The sequence below is a fragment of the Chaetodon trifascialis genome, chromosome 18 (assembly GCF_039877785.1).
Source record: "Chaetodon trifascialis isolate fChaTrf1 chromosome 18, fChaTrf1.hap1, whole genome shotgun sequence".
Classification (NCBI taxonomy): Eukaryota; Metazoa; Chordata; class Actinopteri; order Chaetodontiformes; family Chaetodontidae; genus Chaetodon; species Chaetodon trifascialis.
The window spans coordinates 20,604,414-20,621,635 of record NC_092073.1 but is presented as its reverse complement, the minus strand read 5'-3'; the positions used below and the strand labels follow the sequence as shown (position 1 = coordinate 20,621,635).

Here is a 17,222-nt window from a genome sequence, read left to right as displayed (position 1 = left end):
CTGGGCTAAAATTGAACTGGTCTAATAAGAGGACAGACCCACTGACTCTCGGTTTTAAACTTCCAGTCTGAATAAATTGCACAAAATAACTGGAAATCTCCTGCCTTCATTGGCATACAGTGTTTTCATGCATTGTTCATTTCCAGACTTGCTTATGAGCAGGTTGCTTTGTTACAGGTTGAAATTAACTCTAACGCTGACTAAAAAAACAGCAGGAAGTGATGCTGCGTGCCCTTCCTGCTCATAGTAGATTAAAAAAAAGTGTTAGTCACTGAGCAGCATGAGGCATTAAAAGCAGTATGCGTGGTGCAAAGCCGGTTGGGCTTTCGAGAGCATTCATTAGTGTGCTTAATTAGCATACACTGGGTACATTAACACCTGTGTATTGACAGCTTGATGCTGGAGTGTAAATTAGCATCATAACAAACCAGGCTCAGCCATTCCTGTCTGTCGTTTTCATACTCCCAAAGGAAATGAGTGCCGACAACAGAATAACGCTCCCCGTCATAGCACGACAATAATCCAGGGCTGACGCAGGTTAAATGTCAATAATGTCAAACAAGATGAGATTTAACATCTTCTGGATGCGCTCAAACGCAGCTGCGTGTAAAGTAGCAGGGCAGCACTGTTGTCTGCTTAAACGCTGGTGAGCTGTTACAGTGTTGAAGTGTTAGCACTACAGGCTACAGGTCCCTGGTTGAGCCACATGATGTCTCACAGCTGTTACCAGACTCAAAGATGGTCCAACATTTCTAAACAGGGGTCTTTATTTTTCTGGACACTCAGTGTACTGCAGTACTTACAGTGAGGAGATAGAAAAATGGCATTTACATCGAAGCCTGTTGATGATTTGAGTCCTGAAACACTAAAACTTTCAATTAATGATTTTGTTTTTCTGTTGTTTTGAATGTGAATTTGCACAGAAGTCCAAACTTTAACATGATGCTTTACAATCAAGTTCGTCTTTAGAGGGCAGGTGGTTTGGTTCAGCGTGAGACACCTGTTCCACTGCCAGATGTTTGCCAACCATCTGAGTGTGCGTGTTACTGTGTGCAGTTATGCTGGATAATGTGTGTGGTAATGAGGAAGTGGGAGACAGATAAACTGGTATGCCGAAAGAAAGAGGCAGCATGTGGTTGGTGTGTGGGAAATGTCCGCGAAGCGTCAATAAAATTTAATGACACAGAATGAACCAGATTACCACGCAGCGTAACACAGGACCGTCCTCATCTTCCTGTCCTCTGTCTCTCTCCAGGGCTCCATCCAGCAGCTGGTGCTCAAGTCAGATCCCACGGCCCCAGATGACCAGTGTGAGGAGGACGACCCTTATGTAAGTGTGCAAGAAAACACCTCAAATCAGAGTCTGGGGGAAGTTTTTACTGCCTCTTCAACAGCCTTAACGTGGGACTGTTCCTCCCTCTAGTGGTTAAAATCATGTACTACAGTAAACTATGTGGACAGAGTATCTGGTCCTCCCTATTCCTGCTGAAGATCTTAACCATACAATATGAAATTATATTTTACACAATATTGTGCTTCCAGCAGTTTCTTTGTTTCTGCGTGATGAAGCCAGCTTCATGAAAAAGGGAAAAAGGGAAGACAATATACAGCATTTAGATTAAAATGACCACGAATGTCTGACACAGCTTAGTATAATGTGTAATTCTTCAATATTAGTGATATAGTGAAAGTTCACCCACATGTTCCTGAAGTGATATTTGCAGAAATTTAAGCTAATTTGCTGATTTCAAATTAAGATATGTGGTCATGCTTTATATTAAGGTACGCATATTCACCATTAACTCCCTGTAAATGCCCTGTTCTGGGGGTTATAGCAGCTTTCTGGCTTACTATCAATAAGCAGTAATTAGCCGTAGAATGAGTTCAGGCAGAATAAGGCAGACGTGTAGCAAAAGTGCAAAAGTTCGACATTACATTAGTAGAGTTGCTGTTGCTTTGGTATAAGGATTTTAAATGCGTGTGTATTGAGTCCTGTAGCCAGTACATTGAGTTCTGATCACAGTTTGCTTAAACAAAAAGATTTTGGTCTTCTGCTCCTCCTCTAACCCTTACTTTCCTCCCCCTCTCTTATCTTCTTCTCCCACTTTCTTATTCTGCTGCTTGAACTCAGATGGCATTTGTCCACTGGAGGATTTAATCATTTCTGTCTGTCTCTCTGTTTATCCACTGACTTTTTTCCCCTTTCCCTCGTTTCTCTCTCCAGGCCTCTGGACACGGAAGTGGCGACGATGCTTATGAAGACATGGAGGGAAGAGATGAAGTGAAGAAGGTCGTGGAGGAGAGAGAGTACACCATGGTGGGCACACACTCATACACACCACACCGTTCCTCTGTCCTTCCCATTAAGCTGGGTTGGACTTGGACCAAAGAAAACCGTTCTTATCCTGACAGGCTTGGTGGAGACTGGAACATGGTGATATGTGCTGCTCCCTGCCAGCTCTGTGTTCTCTGATAAAGAAAAAGAAAAGAGTACAGCAGGGCAACAGAAGAGAGGCAGGGGTGGAGAGAGCGTTGGGTTATCTCAAAAGTAGTAGTAGATGTTGGCCTCTCATGCCAAGAGTTAAATAAGAAGATTGGTCCCAGTAACCTCAGCTGAACAGAAAGAGTGAAAGTAGTGGGAAACAGCTCTGCTGGCTCCATCAGTGACCCACCCAAGGACCAAACAACGCTCTCAAACAAACAAGCTGCAGCGTGAGCTTTAGAGGTGCTGGTCAGAGAGCAAGGCTAACTGTTTCCTCCTGCTTCCTGTACTCATGCTAAACTAAGCTAATTACCTGCTGGCTCCAGCTTCATGTTTATGCCACAGACATCAGAGTTAGGGTACAGTGTTCTCATCTAACTATCTGCAAGAAAGCGAATGAGCCCATCAAACATCTCTGCACAAGTGAGGCAATCTGTACTCAGAAATGTCTCATTTGCAATAATAAAAGTACTTTTTTTACTCATTGCTGAAATTTGGTGAAAGCAGTGGGTCATTCCTCGCTCTACTTTACAGCTTCTTCTGCTCATTTTTCAAGTCTGAATTCAGGGAATTTTTGCTATCACACGTTCACACACTAACGAGTTAACCTGCTCATTTGGAGGTTTCTTACTATGAGGACAGATCAGGGAGATTTGCTTCATTTCCCCTGATTTTCTTCTTCAACTCCAGCCCACTGTGGCTCAAATGAAATACTTGATGGCGCCTAAAGTACCTCAGTGCCGTGTCAGGAAGATTTGAAGGTGTGGAAGCACGAGGTGTCCTGCAGCTGCTCTTATGCCGCCACTTCAGAGCTATTTGAAAAATGTCCTCCTCAGCCACATGAAGACAGTCAGGAGACAGATTTAAATCCCAAGTCCGACGTTCTTCCTCAAAGATTTATTGCATTTTCATTGCAGCTCTTCTCCACGGATCACTCATAATAAACAGGACATGAGGTCAAGACGTGTTATCACCGCAGCACATCTTGTAAAAATAATGCAGAATTAATGCAGTAATGCGTTGCCAGCTCAGAGCAATGTGAGGAATGCTGCTTTCAGCCTGACGCTCAGAGAAAACATTTCCTCTCATCCTTTCTTTTTCACCACCAGCTGAAAATCAAAGTGCTGTTTATGAACACAGACATGCTATTTACACACGCTAGGCTAGTTTATCTTCTTATTGTTATGCACAGCCGGGGAATATTTTACATAAAAATGTGCTGAATGAATAAAACCAAGCCGGAACAAAACGTGTATGCAAAATATTTCCCCTCAAATTATTCATCTGAGAATTTTATGATACTCTGTCTTCATTTCCATTTCATTAAATAGATGCATTATAATGCATTTTGTTAGCATCTGTGGAATGTTGCAGAAAAAAAACATTTCCATGAGGTGACTTCAGATTTGTACTTTTTTTTTTTAGCCTATCCCAGAGCTGGACCCCACTGACAGCGCCCCGGTCCGAGCTCCGCCCACTGAGACGTCACTCGGTGACGATGAAGACGATGATGAAGACATAGAGGAGACTTCTGGACAGGGGGTGGAGATGACCACAGCAAGAGGTAAAGAAAAAACACATGAATCTTATTGTGAAGTTGAAGTGCTTGTACTTTTACTTGAGTATTTCTGTTTTATTTTGTTTTATACTCGGATATTGTACTTTTCGCTGCACTACACTTTTCTGATATATATTTATCTGATATTTATGAACTTTAACTGTTGAATGTTCTTGAATCTTGCTATTTTAACTTAGGTAGGCTTTAGCAGCTTGTAAAGCTACTTTATACAGTATATTAAAACCCTGTGTACCAGCTTCAGACTTCTCTACCTTTGTTTGTACTAGAAAGGAAGGTTTACTGACTACATATCACATCGCTTTCAGAGAATGTATTCAGACCGCCTCTGCTGTATTTCCCAAATTAGCCAGCAGATGGTGCTGGAGGAGGCAGTGTGGTCTCGCTCACAGATACGCAGCCTCACCTGTCTCTGTTTCTGTCGTCTGACTGGCCCTAAATAAGGTTTCATATCATAATAGATCATGTAGGTTTCCAGTCTGTATGGTTCTACCTTTCAGATCTCACTAATGATGTGCTGCCATTTTTGTTGACAACTGAACAGCTGTTTGTTTTAATATGTTCACTTTGTCTTTTTTTCAGGAAAATCATTTCAGACTCATCCTCCAGCCTCCACACTTGACACTGTAAGTAATGGTTTTTCCATAATTTAGATTATAATGATGATGTAAAGAACATATTGTATGTGAGATTTTAATTAATATATGTATCTGTGTGGTTGCCCAAGTCCTGCAGTCCACAGTTACCATAAGTGAGACTTTGCCATAGAAAGCTGGAGCTGCCAACATTATGATGACGCCATGATCAGAAAAATCAAGTTTTATGCACAAACGAGCCAAAAACACCCTCTGCCTTTAGCTCATGTTACTGTAGATCTGCACAGTGTTTGATGCCTCGCTATCACGTTCAGTCCCTCCAGATGTCTCCAGGACAGAAAGGGGAGCCGGGTGAGCCAGGTCCTGCCGGTCCCCCAGGACCGGCCGGTCCCCCAGCACAAGGGGAGCCAGGACCCCGGGGTCCACAAGGACCACAGGGACATCCAGGCCCACCTGGACTTCCTGGGAAAGATGGACAGCCTGTGAGTTTTATCTGCTTGTTTGTTTTGTTGTATTTGTTCTAGTTTTGAGATGTGTTGCTTTCTATTACAGAACATCATGACAGCTAATTAGAGTGCACACTGTTGTTTAGGTCAGTCCTGCAGGTCAAAACATACAATGATTTATTGCTTTTCTATTTTTGTCTTTTCTCCAGGGAAGCAAAGGTGAAACTGGTGCCCTAGTAAGTGAAGTCTTTCCAGTCTTTTTAGATTTATAGGCTCATCCTTGTAGGAATGTCTCTGGCGTAAATAAATGCAGGAATGTTCCATTTTCACCACACAAGTCAAAATTTAGACAGCTACACTTTTATTAGCTGCTACTGAATGCTGATCTGCCCTCAGAGCCTCATTCCTGATATCACTACTTACAGCTGGATCATGTCTCAGTGTGCTAGACTTGGATTGTGTTACATGAGCTCAGCTGTAACTGTCTTTTTCCCAAGGGAGCTACAGGAGTTCCAGGATTCCCGGGACTCAGTGGAGAGCCTGGTCCTCAGGGAGAAAAGGTAAACAACACCCCGCTTTAATACCGTGATACCTGAACTTGAATATGGTCAGAATGTAAATACGTAGATTATTTATTATAGTATATAGTAATTAGTCACTAAATGTCCGCATAAACACATGCATTGCACTGTTTCCCTCAGGGTGATCCTGGTGTCGGACTGCCAGGTCCTCCAGGCCCTCCTGGACCTCCAGGTCGACCTGACAAGTTGTCCATGTTCCTGGTAGGTTGTTTAACTTTTCTACCTTTACTTGGTCCTTGCACAATCTCCATCGAAGCCTCAGGCTGAAGTACAGAGATACTGAGCTTCAGTGGAGATTTGAACCGAAAAATATATAATATAACTTTATTTATCTGCATGTGTATTTATCACACTCTGTCCTTACTTTGCTATTTCCAAACTGAACTGGTTTTCATGGTTGCATCTTTGCAGGTGCAGCACTAATGCTCAGTCATCAGTAACACATTGCAGCTGGTCTTTGAGATTTTTAGTCATCCAGTTGCTTTTAATTTGTACTAGAGGACGTTAATCCCAAATAACTGAATCCACATTCATTCCTCTGTAAACTGCGTTCAGTTGTGGTTTGTCTGGTCTTCGTTTCATCTGCTGTTTTCACTGTGTTTACAGCGTCAGTGATATTTAGAAATGAGATTATAAAAGCAAATTTTGCTCCCAAATGAAATGACTGGTGTTTGTGTGTTTACAGCTGAAGCATTTATGTTTTAGAAGTGTGTAATTATGAATCTGCAGGAGCAAAATGTGAAGGAATGTGAAACCTTTCAGCTCGAATCTGAATCCAGTAACTGTGACTGTAACTAACTGACTGGTCATACGGTGCGTTTTCATCAGGAGGGCTCAGGATTTGAAGACTTTGACAGCGATGCAGAGATTATCAGGGTAAGTTTACTCGGTGTTCTCATTCTGTGACATTATTTTTAGCATCACATTGAAATCCCACTTCTTTTTCAGGCCTTCTCTCTTTTATCTCATGTTACCTGTTGCACCTTTTTTATGAGAGTGTTGCGTTTTGATGCTACAGAACTGTCAACATGTGCAAGGCCCCTTCTAAAAGAACTCCTCTTTGTGCGCCACCTTGTTTCATCAGGGACCTCCAGGGCTTCCTGGCCTCCCGGGACCACCGGGGCCCCCAGGAAACCCATCCGAGGACATCATGCCAGGACCGCCTGGGGCCCCTGGGAGAGATGGAGCGAGGGGTGAACCTGGACTGCCTGTAAGTCGTCCTTTCTTCAGTTCATCAACAAGAGCTTAAACCAAACAGAGAGGTTTTAAAGTGAAGTTCTTGTGTACTGTAAAACCAGGTTGTGGTCCTATCAGACAAGCAGGACATGTTTCTTTGTGTAATTAGTAGTTCCTCTATTTTCTTTACGATATCTGCTGTATTTCAACTTAAACTTAATTTCACAGACACCTGAACTTAAGGTTGAATTTGTGAGAGGACCATTTCCTCAACAGGACAGCAGCGATTTCCATAGAAAGTGCACTTTCAAATGCTGACCTAGCTTCTGTTTTCAGGTGATTGAGGAGTGGTTTAGTGGCTCTGGTTCTGGCTCTGGTTCTGGTTCAGGGTCTGGTCAGGTATTAACAGCTGGTCCCATCAGATGGAAGGGACCAAAAAGACAGTATTTCCCCCAACTTCATTTGAGAAGCCATGTTCGTTAGCTGCTTCTCTCCCGCTGCTCGCTGCATGATTGTATTGACTGGTGTGCAAACATGTTGAGTGTGTGTGCATTGATTGTCATGTGGTTGTCTTTGTAAATGTTACTGCCGTCCAGCACACCTCCTCAGTAAGAGCCCATTTTATATCTATATGCGCCCACGTACCAAAAGTTCAAAAGTCCAATTATCCTCCAGCTACATTAATGGCACTTGGGCAGAAAATCCTGTAAGAGCTTCAGAACATGGTGTGAGCTGCAGCATCTGTCGGGGGAAATGTGTCTTTTATCTTTAAAATGTCAGAGGCTTTTACTAACGGCGTGAATGGACTACTCACAGGTTTACATTTACTGCAGTGCTGCTTTGGTGCATGAAAGGTTTCCACTTCAGTCCTCTGGAGCCCATTAGCTTTGTTTAATATGTTTCATTTGAAGCAGATAATCTGTTAGTTTACACCGAGCATCCACCTTCATTCAACAGTATGAGCGGTAGCAACAGTTTAATAAGCCATGCAGGCTGTGCAGAGGCAGTTCCCACTGGTATCTGGAAAAGATAAACATGCATCTGAAATCAGGAATGTAAATATGGTGTTGTCTCTTCTGCAGGGAGTTGATGGAAAGGATGGAGATCCAGGGCCTGCCGGGGAGAAAGGAGATAAGGTGAGGCTAATGGGTATTAGCTTGCATCATAGCATGCACACAAGGTTGATTTAAAGAAGTCCACCTTAAATTACATTGTACTGTACAGCACACCAACCAGGAGCTGCCTCTCGCTTGTGTGACCGCGCTGCCTTTTGTATGAGCTCACTGTGATTTCCCTTGAGCAGGCCTCTTAGTGCTCTGTTAGCAAAAACAATTACACACAAGCTAAATAACCACCTAACACAAAGAGCTAAGCTCTTAATGAGGTGACCCTACGGACTAATAAAGCGAGGGCTCGGGTGTAAACAAGTCTGCGTTGCAAAAGCTGCTCTGCCTCTTCGTGTAAACCAGGAACTACAGTTGCTCTCCAGTCACGGCTGCAGCTCATGTGATTTAATGTATTTCATGTGTTTAACAGGGAGAGTCTGGTGTGAACGGACAACCTGGACCAAAGGTGAACATCTTCACATCCTGCTTCCATATCTTACCTGTCCCTCTCTGTTAATCCCTCCCCCTCGTACTTTTGTTTTTTTATTGGTTGAACTGATTTCAGGATCGTTTTGAATGTCACATCTCTTGCAGGGAGATCAGGGTCCTCCAGGGTTTCCAGGCCTCCCAGGCTCAGAGGGTCCTGACGGGCAGCCTGGTCCCAGGGGTGAACCTGGCCCTCCTGGGCCCCCAGGCCCCCCTGGAAGAGGCTTCATGCTGGACTTTGAGGTGCTTGCAGTATGGCTCTACCTGTCACAGACGACATTAATGTTATTGTTTGATGTGCAGACAAACATCCACACTGTTGTTGTTTCTGTTCAGCTGTCTGAAGGCGGTCTGGAGCATCAGCAGACTTTTTTGAAATGTGTGAAGCAGAAATAGTTGCTCTTTGTTGTCATCAAGGCGTTGTGATTTTATAGATGTTATTGGAACAGTTATAATTAATGTGAAGACAATAACTTCCTTCATTATGCATTTCTTTTTGTCAAGGACTTAGAAGGATCTGGGATGCTGAGTGGGTTCAATGCTGTGCCCTCCAGAGGGCCACAGGTACAACTGCTTCCACATGAGGAGTGTTCTGCACCACAATACTCTGCTTTTGTATTTTTATTCTTAATATCAATCATCATACAAGGTAGTTTCATCATGTCATCAGCTGCTGTTTTTGTCCCTTCCACAGGGTCCTCCAGGAATCCCTGGACTGGAGGGACCCAAGGTGAGACGTGTGTGTGTCTGTGATACAGTATTAGTCAAATGGGGCAAAGTCTGGGGACTGCAAATAAATAAGTGATTAATTTCATTCAGAAATAATCTTACTGGATTAAAATTTACCTTCCACCGCGGGTTGTGGTTAAGGTAGGCATACAGGAAATGAACCCTTAAGCCGACTGACTTCACTTAATTCCGTGTATTTAGGTACTGAATTCTAAATTCAGATCAGAGGTCGTTTGGATTTTAATCTTCATCTTTCTCTCCTCGCAGGGTAAAGATGGTTCAGATGGCCTCCCAGGAAAGCCGGGTCAAAAGGTGAGTCCGCCGTCGCTCTTTTGTGAGATGCTGGATTATCTCAGCATGCATAAATCACAGGCCCTTTCATTTGTATGAACGTTTCTCTGTGGTCCCTGCAGGGGGAGCCAGGTGCCGCAGGACCACCAGGCCATCCTGGACTGAGGGGACTAGATGGGGCCGAGGTCAGTAAATGAATGTACTGACAGACGCACGGACAGATGATTTCATGAAAATGTCAGCTTGTACTCTCTGATGATCAAAATTAATGTGCAACCAAGACAAAACAGCTCTGGTTAGGTTTGAAACTCTCCAGCTACCAAGAGATAAAAGAGGGTGCGGGTCTTCAAGACTGAAAGAATACCCTCATGCTGCCCATTTTGTGTGTGTTGGTGCAACCAGATTACACATTATTGTTCAGAATGATTAAAAAAAACACAAGATAAATAAACAAATGTGCTGAAATGGGTCAAACCAGCCACATATGATAAAGGATTCAGAGGATTAAGTATGAAGCTGTGAAAAATACTACTAATAACTGAGTGTCTGTCTTTACTTTTGTGTCATCAACAGGGACCAAAGGGGGACAAAGGTGATCCAGGACTAAAGGTAAATCCACCGAGGAGTGGAAGTTAAGAGCATTTTATGCTGCACTTCACTGTGAGGCTGAAATGTCAAACGTGTTTTTCAGGGAGAGGCGGGACGGGATGGGCTCAGTCTACCTGGCCCTCCAGGACCACCTGGACCTCCAGGACCCATTATCAACCTCCAGGATGTAAGTAGTGGCTTCTTTAGGCTTAAAGGGGACAGTCTAGTGTTTGTGCCACGTCCTACTAACCTGTGGAGGACGGAGAGCTTGAGGGATTGATTTGATTCCAGCGATGTTCTCCCTCTGCCTCTTCTTCAGCTTCTACTTAACGACACAGATGGCGCCTTCAACTTCTCAGGGATTTTTGAAGCTCAGGGAGCCGCTGTGAGTATCCGACAAAAACGTACTGTTGGTTTTTTGTTTGCAGACTGTAGCGATGCTGCGTTCCAGTTAAAGCTGTCAGCTGTCAGCTTACCTGTTGCAGACAGAAGTCTCATCAGAAGCATCGTACATGACACACACACAGAGATAAGACAGCATGTAGAGAAATAATTTTGACTGCATTCCATTTAGATTTATCCTTACTTTAATTTCCTGGATGTTTGCAGGGTCCAAAGGGCGACGTGGGGCTGCCAGGACCTGAAGGCCCTCCAGGACTGAAAGTAAGAGCACGCCTTGTCTCTGCTCACATGCAGCACCTGCATCATAGCTGAAGAGACTGAACAAACATGATTTGTACTCGTGCGGTTTAGTAGGAGTTGATATTTGTGTACGTTGCATTTCTTTGTCTACATATGGTTTGTTTGTTTGTTGACATCCAGGGTGAAAAGGGCGAGCCAGGGTTCATCATCGCAGCAGATGGATCCACGATGTCAGGCCTGGCTGGTCCAATGGGACCCAAAGGACTCAAGGTTACAGCCGTCATCGCAGTCTTTTTCCTTTCAGATACACATCAGTTTCCTCATATTCTCGAGTACAAATTGTTGTAAATGTGTCTTCGTTTTCAGGGAGATAAAGGTGTGACTGGACCTTCTGGGATTCAAGTGAGTATTTCGAGCAACGGAAGCAAATAATTTCACTTTTCAGGTTTTAGAGCACCTTTGACTCCAGTCTTTTTCCTCTGCTACAGACGTTACGAGTGTGTTTAAGAAACACACTCACTGTGTTTTGTTCCCAACAGGGGCCTGTGGGACCACCAGGACCCAAAGGAGAATTTGGCTTTCCTGGAAGACCTGTAAGCACCATGAACTCACCGAGCATTTCCAGTCTGATTCAGAGCACACACAGACGCCTCCTTGTGTTAATATTCGGCTCTTTGATCAGGAGACTCAGGTTAAAAATCTAGATTTTCTGCGTCCCTTTCAAGTAAGAATTGTTGGTCTTGTGCTTTGAAAAGCTCCTCAGCCCACAGCTGAAGCGCGAAACACCTGCTGTTTGATCAGTTCTACGCTAAATTAAATCACACATTGACTCAGTCAACAAATTACCCTGATTCCAAATTTCCCCGCGGACATAATTAAAGTTAATCCAATCTTCACTTGCCATTCTTCTGCTGCTGTTGCAACTTAAACGCTTTCGGATGATGTTTCTCTGCGTAGGGTCGTCCGGGCCTGATGGGACCAAAGGGAGAGAGCGGGGACTCTGCGGGCCTGCCGGTGAGTCCCACGCCTGAAAGCACGTGAAGATGTTTGGATGTTGAAAATAAGATGCAGGTTGAGAATCTGCAAATGAAACTAATAGGATTTATTTGTGTCACTTTGTTTCTCCTTTTAGTCCCTCCGTACTTAAAATGTTTTCTTCTTGTTTTCGTCTTCTTCATCTGCTATTTTTAGGGTCCTCCCGGCCCCCCTGGCCCGCCGGGCCGCCCAGGAATGTTAAACTGCCCCAAAGGAGTAAGCACCCACACACACACACACACATGCATCCATTAACACACTGTTGTGACTCATTTCTCCTCCATCACTGGGCCTGTTTATTCGCTGATGTGCTCACTGTCCTCTCTCCTCCTCTGGTTTCTGAAGACAGTGTTCCCCATCCCCCCGAGACCCCACTGCAAAATGGCCGTAAGTTTCTGCCTATGCAGCCGTATTACTCCATAAATTCAGTCATTCATCTCCATCTGTCATCCTCCTGCTTTGTCTGTAATCTAAATCGTACCTTCAGTTTCCTCCTGGTGGCCTGAAGGCTTTAATGAAAGCCTGTAGGAGTCAGCGAGATCCGCTGCTCTGTATTCTTTCATGTCTTGCTCTGTAATAGCCAAAGAGTGAGCTGCTGTCTCTACAGGCCTGTCGAGTGATTAAGGTTCCAGCTACCTTCAGTAACCTCAGCAAGCTCGTAACTTCTTCTTTATGTGTCTACAGTATTTAAGTGTCTGCTGAGGCCTTTCACACCTAATCACAGGCTCTCTGTCATCCTGTCTCTTTTACAACTCTCCCCCCTGTTTACCAGTTTAAAGTGCATGTTTCTCTGTGTAACACTGGTACTAGCTCACCTTTTATCACTCAGAACTGCTCAAGGATGGTTCTTAGGTATTCCTGCATGCTGCATGTCCGGTCTGGAGAGGTGAAGGTTCTTTGCCATAACAAACACGAGGTAGCGCCAAAAATCACATCCACAGAAAACCTGACTGTCATTTGCACGTTGATTAAGATTTTAGCAGTACAGATTGGATGATTTAATATTTGATAAGGGAAGCGTTGCCCTGATGTTTACTCTGAAAGCAGCACGAGCTTTTCTCATCAGCTGTTGTTTGTGCTGTCATTTCAGCTTAATCCCAATGGAACCATCGTAGCAGGTAGGTTGGGTCACCTCACTTAGATCAATTATAGACCAGCTTTACAGAGCAGCAGCGCAAGAAAGTTTAACATACTTGCAATGTGTATAATAGAGTTTGGCTTTTTTTCCTCCAAGGTAACTGTCAGACGGGACAAAAGGGAGAGAAAGGAGAGAGAGGCCTTCCTGGGCTGCCGGCGCCACCGAGTGAGTCAACACTTCAGATTCCAGATGCACAGACACAAAGGAAACATGTTTAGTACAAAAACACTTCAGAAGGACATTTTATCTTGTTTTCTCTACAAACCCCGGCTCCGACAAAGTTTGGACGCTGTGCAAAACTTCTTACAGACAGCACAAAGTGATCCTTCATCCAATCATGTGCTCACAAAGTGGTGAACCTCGCTCCGTCCTCGCTCGTGAATGACTGAGCCTTTCCAGGACGCCCCTTTCATACTCAATCATGATGCTATCACCTGTTACCAACCTGCTTACCTGTGGAATGATCCAAACAGGTGTTTTTGGAGCGTTCCACGTGTTTGAAATGTGCTGCTGCATCAGATTCAGAATAAGCAGATATTTACAAAAGCCAATGCAGCTAATGAGGTCGAACATTAAGTATATTGTCTTTACACTGTCTGTTATCTAAGGTTTTGGACTTTTCTAACTGTCCTTGTGTCCTCTGCTCTAGACTCGTTTCTTCCCAGGAGCGGCTGGGTGAGTCTCACACTGAAGAGCTCTTTTAAATCTTGTTCTGGTGTCTTCGTGTCCGTCAGACTCCGGTCTTATGTGTGTGTCTTTGCCTGTGCATGGAAACACAGGGGACAAGAGGCGACCAGGGCGTCAAAGGAGAGAAGGGAGACAAGGGGGAGGTGGGGTTTCCTGGGCGACCAGGCGTTCCTGGGAGACCAGGTCTTGTGGTGAGTCAGGTTTCCATGGATACAACTGTATCATCTTTGTGAGGACAAAAATGTCAAAGCAATCAATAACTTTATTTGAAACATTTCAGGGACCCAAAGGAGAGTCAGTGCTTGGTCCACCAGGCCACCCTGGAACGCCAGGTTCACCAGGCAGTCCAGGCTATGGCAGACCAGGACCAGTCGGCCCTCCTGGGCCACCGGGGCCTCCAGGGCCCCCTGCGTCTCCCTTCAGATACGGCTCAGGTACAACTCATCAGTCATATTTTCACGTTGGACAAAATTTGTTTTTGTTTTTGGGGATGACATAAACACAACGCTCTGCACACTGATGAGCCAAACACATATCTAACAGGAAGGAGGAAGTTGAAGCTTGCTCAACTGTTATTGGAGCACAGAGTGAAAAGGGGCGGGACTTCAGAAGTGCTAATTCCAGCTAAATGTAGTGTAGATAGGATGAAGTTTACGCTCTCATTCTTTGAGCCGATAGGATGAAACATAATGATCTTCTATAAAAGACGTTTTTGTCGTGGCAGCTTTGACCATTGCTGGCCCCCCCGGACCTCCTGGGCCTCCTGGACCTCCTGGACCTTCGGGTAGCGCAGCATCTGTGAGTGAGCCTGTCTCCTCTGGTTGTGTTGTTGAACTTACAATCCACCAGGATGCCATTGACAGTTTTTTCTTTCTTTGCTGTTCAGCTGAAAACCTTTTCGACCCGTGAGAGCATGATGCAGCAGACGCTGCGGGATGCAGAGGGAACTCTGGCCTACGTCACAGCAACAGGATGTCTCTTCCTCAAGGTGCCCCAGGGATGGAAGGAGATCCAGGTACTCACGAAGTCTCATCCTTAGTGCATTCAACACTCTTTAACATGTTTCGTAACGTTCAGTCCTGATTTCTCTGTCTTGTCTCCACAGCTTGGCAGTCTGATCTACCTCTCCAACAACATTATTCCACAAGATGAGGTTCTTATTTCTTATTTTTAAGGCTCTGAGTTCCGTTAAAATAAGCTCTCGTGGACTGTTGTCCTGTGTATGCATTATTTATTCATTGAATATCTTGTTTCAACTGTTCATCCAGCCCCGAGTTGCATATCAGATAAGAGGAGACACGATGGAGAGAGTACGTTCAGTTAATGAAAGGGTGAGTGTTAATAAGACTGGATTACTTTAGAGCATCTATGGAACAAATACTTACAGTTATATCTATTCTTATGTGGTTTTCACAGCATAGTTCTCTTTATTTCACTCGTGAATACAGACTAAATGTTTTTGCTTTTGGTCTGTCGCTTCTTCTCCCTCCAGCTCAACCTGGTGGCTTTGAACCAGCCTCACTCAGGCGACATGATGGGACTCGACGTGGCGGACCGGATGTGTTACGAGCAGGCCAAGGCGATGGGGTTGGCTCCCAACTACCGCGCCTTCATTTCGTCCCACAGGCAAGACCTGGTCCATGTGGTCTATCCTGGCTTCCGGGAGACTCTGCCAGTTACCAACCTCAGGGTAAGTCTTCGTCTCTGCTGTTTTTCACCGTCGAACAGCTACTTTGATTAACTTTTATGATGCAGGAACCCTCCGCAGACGCAGAACGTCTGGCTGCTTCTAACCCACTACTTGTCTTCTTTTAGGGAGACGTGATGTTTAGGAACTGGCGGTCCATTTTCAGCGGCAATGGGGGGCGAATCAACCCCAAAATACCCATCTACTCCTTTGACGGCCGGGACGTTTTAGCTGACCCCTTCTGGTCAGTAAACAGCCCTGTCTGTCCCCATGTTACTGAATCTGTCATATTCACGTCTTTTAGTGCAGCAAGGACATGCTTTTAAGTCAGTCCATGTTTCAGTCCATGCATGTAAGCCCTGTGATGTGTTAAACTGACACATTTAAAATCCAGATTTTAGTCTGAATCTAGACTTCCACACCACAGAAGAAGACAATGGACATTGTTTTTAAGGCGTAGCTCAACGCTTGCGAACCACACATTAACATTTTCTGTCCTCCACCCGTCAGGCCCCAGAAGAGCATCTGGCACGGCTCCAGCAGCAGGGGTCTCCGCGTGGTGGACAAACACTGCGAGACGTGGCAGACGGACCACATGTCTGTCGCGGGCCAGTCGTCGAGCCTGATCTCAGGTCAGCTCCTGGGCCAGCAGACGCGGAGCTGCTCCAACCAGTACGTCGTTCTTTGCATCGAGACCCACAAAAACCCTTAAACTCCCCACCGAGACCACTCAAGACCAAGGACCCCATCCCGCCACCGTCCAGCACTCGGGGAAAAGATTTGAGTGTCTTTCTTAGCAAAGGACGTCGTTTTCAGCGCGTCTTTGGTGCTACGTGTAGCATTTTGAAGACCACGTTTAACACCCAGTTGTTCACAAAGAGGACGTCAGTCTGTTCTCTCTGAGGAGCCGGAAGATCGTTAAAGGCCCTGCAAAGCAGCCAGGGTTTGATCTGGGAAGGTCAGCTAACATGAAGCTGATGCTACGCTGTGGAACTGGAATCATTTTGAGGATTGTTCGTGGTCCAGATCAAGAAATGTCCCCTTGTTTTGTAAAGTAACCCAGAAGATTTCCTCTGATATCAAAACCCGGTGGCACATAATGTAAAATGAATGCAGCACAGCGGACGGCGTCTTCCTGTGCGATGCTAACATCTCAAAGAGAACGTGGTGACGATCCGGTAATGTTAAAATGATACACGCAGCACCTTTAACCTTTACTCAAAGAAAGCGGACAGACACATCTGTTTCCCATGCAGTCACCCAGGTGTCTGGAGGACAAGACGTCTCTTTTTCAAGTTTATTGTCTCTTCAGACTGAATTTAGAGACGGAGGCGAGCGTCCCCAAACGTGGCGATTTTCACAAATGATCGATTTCCAAAGACTTTTGTGACCGGAGCATCAAGAGCTTCCTTCACTGTTGTGTTTACAGGTTGTCGTGGAGAGTTTTGAGTTTAAAACATTTCAAAGTTTACTTTCATCGTCCCTCGTCCAGCAGCGGGACGACCAGACAGCCAGTGTTGCCACCAAAGTCATTTTTAATGCACTGTATTTTGTTTTACGAATATTTTCTCGCTCTACACTTTCACCCTCGAAGGCGGCGTCGGCATCTTCGTGATCTCACTCCTTAGCAGCTCTAACTCTCAATAGGCTATTTAATTTAAACTCATTGATTTATTTATAACGTCACAGCACATAACATGGAATCAGATGATTAAATTTAAGAATGTAATTTATCGTTCGTTGTTTGTGAAATGACTGTTCCTCCTCACTTTTTGCCTCTTTTCTATTTTTTGTACAGTTTTTTTTCTTTATTGATTTGTGGAGAACGTTGAAAACAGTCCAAACAAACTGCAGAGACACGATTGAAACAAGCTAAATATTTCAAGAAAAGAATACTAGAAGAAGAAAGTGAGAGCACGTGTTTTTCTGTAAAAATCGGTGCTTTGTTGAATAAAGTTTTCTCTTTTCATAACCCT

At 44.6% G+C, this 17,222-nt stretch overlaps 2 protein-coding genes across 2 annotated transcripts in view; both read left to right on the top strand.

Moving 5' to 3' along the window:
• The window catches only part of LOC139346824 (collagen alpha-1(XVIII) chain-like), a 52,415-nt gene extending 35,267 nt beyond the window's left edge, over window positions 1-17,148 (top strand). Inside the window, exons 6-45 of the mRNA XM_070986139.1 lie at window positions 1,256-1,330; window positions 2,225-2,317; window positions 3,908-4,046; window positions 4,641-4,684; window positions 4,969-5,136; window positions 5,310-5,336; window positions 5,598-5,660; window positions 5,802-5,882; window positions 6,510-6,557; window positions 6,766-6,891; window positions 7,194-7,256; window positions 7,940-7,993; window positions 8,394-8,429; window positions 8,558-8,692; window positions 8,954-9,013; window positions 9,144-9,179; window positions 9,446-9,490; window positions 9,592-9,654; window positions 10,043-10,078; window positions 10,161-10,244; window positions 10,377-10,442; window positions 10,667-10,720; window positions 10,880-10,969; window positions 11,066-11,101; window positions 11,239-11,292; window positions 11,657-11,713; window positions 11,891-11,950; window positions 12,080-12,121; window positions 12,825-12,852; window positions 12,969-13,037; window positions 13,522-13,547; window positions 13,652-13,750; window positions 13,840-13,993; window positions 14,284-14,357; window positions 14,446-14,574; window positions 14,665-14,712; window positions 14,828-14,890; window positions 15,052-15,249; window positions 15,375-15,490; window positions 15,757-17,148. Of these exons, the coding sequence (XP_070842240.1) occupies window positions 1,256-1,330; window positions 2,225-2,317; window positions 3,908-4,046; window positions 4,641-4,684; window positions 4,969-5,136; window positions 5,310-5,336; window positions 5,598-5,660; window positions 5,802-5,882; window positions 6,510-6,557; window positions 6,766-6,891; window positions 7,194-7,256; window positions 7,940-7,993; window positions 8,394-8,429; window positions 8,558-8,692; window positions 8,954-9,013; window positions 9,144-9,179; window positions 9,446-9,490; window positions 9,592-9,654; window positions 10,043-10,078; window positions 10,161-10,244; window positions 10,377-10,442; window positions 10,667-10,720; window positions 10,880-10,969; window positions 11,066-11,101; window positions 11,239-11,292; window positions 11,657-11,713; window positions 11,891-11,950; window positions 12,080-12,121; window positions 12,825-12,852; window positions 12,969-13,037; window positions 13,522-13,547; window positions 13,652-13,750; window positions 13,840-13,993; window positions 14,284-14,357; window positions 14,446-14,574; window positions 14,665-14,712; window positions 14,828-14,890; window positions 15,052-15,249; window positions 15,375-15,490; window positions 15,757-15,958 (3,141 nt within the window). The 3' untranslated portion in view covers window positions 15,959-17,148. The remainder of the gene's footprint in view (window positions 1-1,255; window positions 1,331-2,224; window positions 2,318-3,907; window positions 4,047-4,640; window positions 4,685-4,968; window positions 5,137-5,309; window positions 5,337-5,597; window positions 5,661-5,801; window positions 5,883-6,509; window positions 6,558-6,765; window positions 6,892-7,193; window positions 7,257-7,939; window positions 7,994-8,393; window positions 8,430-8,557; window positions 8,693-8,953; window positions 9,014-9,143; window positions 9,180-9,445; window positions 9,491-9,591; window positions 9,655-10,042; window positions 10,079-10,160; window positions 10,245-10,376; window positions 10,443-10,666; window positions 10,721-10,879; window positions 10,970-11,065; window positions 11,102-11,238; window positions 11,293-11,656; window positions 11,714-11,890; window positions 11,951-12,079; window positions 12,122-12,824; window positions 12,853-12,968; window positions 13,038-13,521; window positions 13,548-13,651; window positions 13,751-13,839; window positions 13,994-14,283; window positions 14,358-14,445; window positions 14,575-14,664; window positions 14,713-14,827; window positions 14,891-15,051; window positions 15,250-15,374; window positions 15,491-15,756) is intronic.
• Window positions 1-17,222, top strand: part of ggh (gamma-glutamyl hydrolase (conjugase, folylpolygammaglutamyl hydrolase)) — a 37,781-nt gene that overhangs the window by 14,387 nt on the left and 6,172 nt on the right. The gene's annotated exons all lie outside the window — the stretch shown is intronic.